Below are 6,991 nucleotides of genomic sequence, written 5' to 3' on the forward strand. Positions count from 1 at the left end.
TTATGTACTTCACTCGCGTTCCAATATCCCCGTAAAACAAAATGTTTTTCAGAACATCACGGCGGTACTGTGATAACACTTAATGGCACAGATTTTACTACATATTTTTTACTAAATTTTTTTGTTTTTTGTACTACATAGTTTTTTTTTTCCATATGTTTGACTTACTGTATTTTATTATGATAATGAACTTGCTGCATTGTCAAGGTAGCAATGCTTAACTGTGTGTGCGCATCTGGCGCAATTACTTGGAGTAATTAATTTTTTCGTTCTAACAGTGGAAGAAACTAATCCTTTTAGTCCTAAAGATAATCGGAATTGTAAAAGGTTTGCCTTTATTTGTGTACATTCACAATAAAAACAAATCTTTGTGCTTTTGTAAAATAAGCCTAAAGAAAAATAGGATGCCGCTTTCTGCTGTCTGTTTCCTTTTGCGCAGCAAAAAATTAACCGAAACTCCACATACTAGGCTACTTGTTGCACAGTTTTTCTTTCATTTTTTTACTTTATTTATTATTGAAGTAAAAATATGTTTCTCGTATAGGCCTATTTATTCATTATATATATATATATATATATATATATATAGCCTAGCTTTATTATGTTTTTCTCCACTGGCAGAAGCGCTGCAGGTGCGTGATGTGATATGATGATCATTTGAATCCTCATGTTCTGTTGTTTGCTGCTTTTTGTGCATGTAAAATGAATCCCCAGGAAACAAATGTTAGTATTTTTTAACGGGTCACAGACACTTATCCTTTGTAATTTAATTCAATTCTAACAATCGGTTAACGGTTGTCGGTTAGGAAAAATAACCAAAATGAACATCCCTATAGTTACTTTTTAATACAATTTGTTACTTTGCTTCTACACCAATTTTGTACATTTATTTATGCATTTATATATTTATTTATTTTTACTAATAATCTAATGTTAATAAGAGGATCCCTGGAGGAATGATTTATATATTTTTTTATTTATACGATTTATATTTTGTTTATACGAATATATTTTATTCTTTTTCTTTAAAAGATTTAATTTAATTTTAAGATTTAAATATTTCATTGTGCATGCTCAATTCTCCTTTTTTGATTACTGTTACGGTCCTTTCGAGGTCTAGGGAATTGGTCCGCAACATTTAAAACAAATAAATTCGATGAATGGAGAGGAGAGCAGAAAAACAGCCAGGACGACAGCATATGGCAAAAGGCAGTAATTTATTCTACAAATGGCAGAAGGCAGCAACTTATTCACGTAGCTGTCCAGAAACGCACCAGCAGCGCGTGTGCATATTTACAGTGCCAAAAATAAAAAGTGTAATACAAATAAACAAACAAAAAAAGGGAGAGACGTTATGGTGGCACCTAAATCAAAACAAAAAAACAAAACCAAACAATGCTACACTAAAACGCCCAAACCCACTAACCTATCCTAACCAAATAAAAATGTGAAGCAAAAACACGAAAGCTTCGGCATAGGCGACGCCCTAAATACCCTACACTAGCTAAAACAGAAAAAATACACAAGAGGCGCTCACCCACTGACTGGCACATAGTTGTAAGACATGAAAGTCATACTGAGCAACTTGAGAACGAGAAAATACACAGAAGTGAGGCACAACTCAAACAAATCAAAAACATACACGCTGATGCCCGGGAGCTCGCACAGGCTCTCCTCTCAGAGCACAGCCAAAAAGTCTCGTTGCACACCCCAACAGCACTCACTGCGCTGCCCTCGCCTTCCAGGCCGAGCGCACCGGAAGCTTTTAAAGCCACGGGCCGTCAGCTGATTCGTCGCAGTATGGAACACCCTAATAATGATTGGCGGCGAGTCACCCACAAACAAAAGCAAAAACAACAACAAACTCCCAGGGAACGTAACAATTACTATTACCTTAAGTTACTATTAAAATTAATCTTCAAATCTTAGAATGAATATCAAGTGATACCTAGATTTACTTTGTAAAACTTTTTTTTTTTTTTTGTAAAAGTGTTAGGTTTTGTGCAGCTATTAGTTTTTGTTTGTTTGTTTGTTTTTAGCCACAACATAAAAATAGTTATCAAATGTTTTAGACAGCCTTAGACAACTAAACCGTGCCAAAGTCTTTAAGAATGGTGCAGTCACGGACAGGTAAGTAATATGATTATTGTGGAAACTGACTAGTTGAACAGGAGTAGCATATTGATTTTATGTATATTCTGTTTTCAGTAAAGCTGTGAATTAGTGTCAGCCTGTTTATTTATTTATTTATTTTTTCGTTTCATTTACGCACAGAGTAGTTTTATATTTTGGTCTCTTTAAAGGGGTCAAAATAATGCGATTTCAAGTTTTCCTTTCTCTTTGGAGTGTTACAAGCTGTCCGTGAATAGATAAGATCCCTAAAGTTGCAAAGACTAAAGTCTCAAATCCAAAGAGTTATTCTTAATAAAAGTTAAGCCCTCCTAAAACGCCTCGTTTAAACACGCCCCCACATGTCTACGTCACTGTATGGGAAGATTTGCATAACACCGCCCAAATGTTCACGCAAAGAAAGGTGTAATTTTGATTCTCGCTATAGTATTGTTGTTGCCACCGCCATGTTGTGGAGATGCTGTCTTTCGTTGTGAAAGCGAAACTACTTTGTTTGGCCTTCCAAAAGAGGACACAACTACAAATCAGTGGTTAAGTTGTATTTACAACATTTTTTTAGCAACGTCATATGACCCCTTTAATCAGTCTTTCTCCAAAATGACCGCAGGGATGTCCTCTACATAATATGGCGGGTTGTCCTGTGAAAATCTGCATTCTGTTGGCTTTTTGTTTAAAACCAGCTTCGTTTTGGCAGTAAAGATCAGCAGTAAACCCTGTTGCGGTGAGAGGAACTTTAGGCCTTGTATGTTTGGTTTGGAATGTTAAAAGAGCTTAATTTTCAGCTTTCTTCGAAAGGGCTTATTATAGGAGGAGAAAGATGTATAATATTACTGTTGGTCATGAGACAGCCTTAGTAGTTTGTCTGTATGTTTTTATAGTGGTTTTGAAGGCTTGGATACAGAAAGCCATCGGTAATGATACCTAGCTAATTGGATTTCTGACGTCCAACTGGAAAGCATACAGACATTTTTTTTTCACTTCTCAATGAATCGAATTTAAGACTCAAACCGTTCTAAATGTTCAGTGTTTGTTATTGTGGCTGTATAAGTGACTCATGTTGAATGGATCACTTACACAGGATTCTGAACTTTCATGTTCAGCTTGGTTAAAAAAGTGCAAAATTATTTGCATGCAGATATAATTCTAATCAAGTGTCCAAAACAAATATATATTCTTTTTTTTTCTTGTCTTTCTTATTTTTGCTTAGGAAGTCAATCCCTCAGCCCCAGTTTCCATCACAGAGTTCAGGAAGAGGAGATTGTGGGTGTTCAGAATCATGGGAGTGGGCCGCTGCCAGTACAGCCGTACCCTGCAGAGGAGATGCTGAGGCCGAGTTTGACCAGAGGAGTGTCCGTCTCCCTCCCTTCCTCCCCCGTGCTCCTTCCCCGCCAACCCTATCTTTCTCCAGTCCGGTCCAACAAGTCACCAGGTACATAACAGTCACTTTTTAAATGTACTTACTAGGAGTGTGCGATATTGACAGTTTGAATAAATGACTCGACTCATTAATACATTGATACTTTTAATACATTAATACGCAGCTGATTAATACACATCATTGTGATATTATCATATACTATGCAATATTATCCTTGACTTATCATAGACTATGCATTTTTTAGACTATGCATTTTTCTTGTATCATTCAAGTAATTTTAGGTTTCACATTACATACACTACACATCCATTCAGAGCTGATGAAAAATGAATTTTTACAATGTGAGATAACATTAAAGAAAAAAGTAAATATATATTTACAATAATAGAAAAAGGGATAGAAACATTTTTACATTTTAATTCTAGTCAGTTGGAATAGTGATTTAATATCTATCCTAATGGGTACGTCTGGCACTTTGGGTACTATCCAAATGGTATTTCTGGTACAAGTAGTATGCTGTATATCATATACTATAGACACATCAGTCAAGTTTAAAGTGCTATGGTTTGTCCTCTTTAAGAAGTTCTGCAGCTGTGATTTATGTAATGCACAAACTGTGCCATCTATTGGTGCCGACTTCACAGTGTAGGCCAATGTTTCTCCAATTTTTTGACTCAAAAGCCCTTTAACATTCAAAGGCCCCACTTTATATTTCCCTACTGTAAATCTGCTGCTTGTTTTCGAAATGTTATTAGAAGAAACTGAGTGTCACTGTATTATATGTATTTAATATAACAAAATATTTTGGTTGATTTTATGTATGTGTATTTTTTAAAAATAATTTTAATTAAGTTAGATTAAATATAAAAGTCATCCAGTGGCCCACCTGCCCCAGCAATTCTCAACTGATATTTCACAGGCCTGTTCTGGTCCTGAACAGCAGGGCACAAAAAAAAGCCAAATGAAAATATTCAAAAATGTATTATAACTGTATAATTATGCATAGTATGACAGCAAAATTATATATATATAATATTATATATAATATATAATATAATATTTTACAAATATTTACATATAAATCGTAATAGATTTAAGTTTGATTCAAGTACATATTTGATAACTTTTGTACAATAAATAATGTTTCTGTGATTCTCAATATCAAATGGGAGTCCCGAAGCAAACCATTTAAGATCCACTGGTTTGTGTGACCACCAGTATCACTAATGTGTGTACTTATGAACAGCAAGGGCTGAGGGCAATATTTGGGACAGGGTCAAAGAGTCATTTACCTGCTGTGTGAAGATCAGTTGCATAAACTGCTTACAATAGTCTTCTAATTTCAATTTAAGTAGTCATCTGATTTTTTCTTTAGGGCTAATCACTTGTAACTGTTATTGGTTGATTGATTGACTGATTGATTGTCAGATATATTGCTCTAATTCAAAAAGTAAGACTAATTACCCCTTGACTAACTACTAGTTGGCCAGACTAGTTTATAAGACAGTTGCTGTGTTTATGAAACTAGCCCCTAGGAAGAAATCCCATCATGAAACAAAAGTCAGGGGTCAAAGTGTAGGTTCAATTGATTTGTCAGACTTTAGGATGAGTGTAGGTCAAGGTGAACTTGAGTGGGTTCATACATTGACATGTTTCTGATGTAAAATCTTGCTTTAGATTATTTGAGAACTGATGAATGAAACCGTATCATATATACTGTGTAAATGCATTACATTATCATTGTGGTATTGGTTGGTCTGTGCTGATTCACACTGCTAGCTGAGCTCATGAGAGCTGCCAATCACATGGCAAGAGAAACACTTGGCAGGAGCTCACTCAGTATTCTGGCAATGTTTGGCGATTGTTCTTCCCACAGTCTTGCACCTCAGGTTGTGTGATCATACCCACGTCAGCCCTATGTGCTGCTGAATCAAAGCTGTCCTTAATTAGAATGCTTTGCAGAACACATTTGGAAAAAAAGAAAAACTGAGAAATGCAACACATTACCATTAATCAACTTGATTAAGATTAGAATTAGATTATTTTTGTTAGATCCATTCCATTGTAATATATAAGTAGCAATTAACAACATTCACATTCTTGTTTCATAATATTTTGTTTTATTATCTGTCATTACATTTCCCAAAAGCATCTATTTCGCTCCTGCTGTAAGCATTTCCCATATTAAGTAATGCTATTAGAAGTATTTCTGTGCCTGCAATGCTGTGTGTGTTCATGTAGGTGGCAGTACACACCACATTTCATCTAAGTTAACATGAACCTAAAATTAGCTTTCTTAGTCTTGTTCTACACAATTCGTTCACATTATTCCAAAGAAAAAAAAGTCTGTCTTATACATTTTTTTTTCTTCAAAATGAAATTTGAGTTTTAAATTGTCATTCGTATATTTAAGTCAGTGTCACATGTTTTTCTCTGTAAATACTGTTGCACTTGGAGACTACTATGCGAACGCTGTGTCAGGTTGATTTTAAAACTGAGTGAAAGCCCATCACAGACCAAACCTTTTTAGTTAGTTACTTTGTAGCAAACACTTTTCGTCCAAAGCATTGTACTGAAAGTTACATGTAATTACATGACCGTCCCTATCAGGCAACCTGTTGTTAACTACCAAACTCCAGGATGTAGTAGTGATAGAGTTGTGACAGCGCTAATAGTCCAGAGTCAAACCTACATTGATTTGTTCCTACAGCCCTAATCTCTCAGATCCTTCGCTATTGTTTTCCTTCAAACAATCATTAACTGTGTAATGTAATATTACCAGAGGTTCAAGAAGAGTCTGAAAAGTTGAGGTGACACATTGCCCAAACAAAGTCCAAACTAATTTTTGGGTAACACTTTACTTGAAGGGGTGTGCATAAGACTGACATGACACCTCCAATTTTTGGAAGTGCATCTGCTTTTTCATCATTTCACGTTGGCTGCCTACTTTTAGTTTTTTGGCTGATCAAAACAAAGCTCTTAAAGGGGTCATATGACGTTGCTAAAAAAGAACATTATTTTGTGTATTTGGTTTAATGAAATGTGTTTATGCAGTTTAAAGTAAAAAAAAACACATTATTTTCCACATACTGTACATTATTGTTTCTCCTCTATGCCCCGCCTTTCTGAAAAAATATATTCAATTACAAAACAGTTATTTAAAACTGCAATACTAATTTACAGTATTGCCCTTTTTTACTGCATTTTTGATCAAATAAATGCAGCCTTGGTGAGCATAGGAGACTTCTTTCAAAAACACTCTAAGTACTACTCTAAGTACTTTTATGCTTTGGCAAAATTGTATATGTTGACAATCATGCCAGTAAAGCTTGAATCTGACTCAGCAGACACAGGAGGAACTGCTCAGGGAGATTAAAATCATTACAGACGACTAATTTATACTGGAATCTCTCTGGGAGTACAGGACAGCCGATCACAACTGTTACACACACACACACACACACACACACACACACACACACA

At 35.2% G+C, this 6,991-nt stretch overlaps 1 protein-coding gene across 2 annotated transcripts in view; it reads left to right on the plus strand.

The window, feature by feature from the left end:
- The window catches only part of LOC107688874 (protein TANC1-like), a 137,652-nt gene that overhangs the window by 34,388 nt on the left and 96,273 nt on the right, over positions 1-6,991 (plus strand). For both annotated transcript variants that reach the window (XM_016486701.1, XM_016486702.1), the window contains exon 3: positions 3,338-3,559. In XM_016486701.1, the coding sequence (XP_016342187.1) occupies positions 3,338-3,559 (222 nt within the window). The remainder of the gene's footprint in view (positions 1-3,337; positions 3,560-6,991) is intronic.

This window comes from Sinocyclocheilus anshuiensis, unplaced genomic scaffold, assembly GCF_001515605.1.
Source record: "Sinocyclocheilus anshuiensis isolate Anshui unplaced genomic scaffold, SAMN03320099.WGS_v1.1 scaffold101, whole genome shotgun sequence".
Classification (NCBI taxonomy): domain Eukaryota; kingdom Metazoa; phylum Chordata; class Actinopteri; order Cypriniformes; family Cyprinidae; genus Sinocyclocheilus; species Sinocyclocheilus anshuiensis.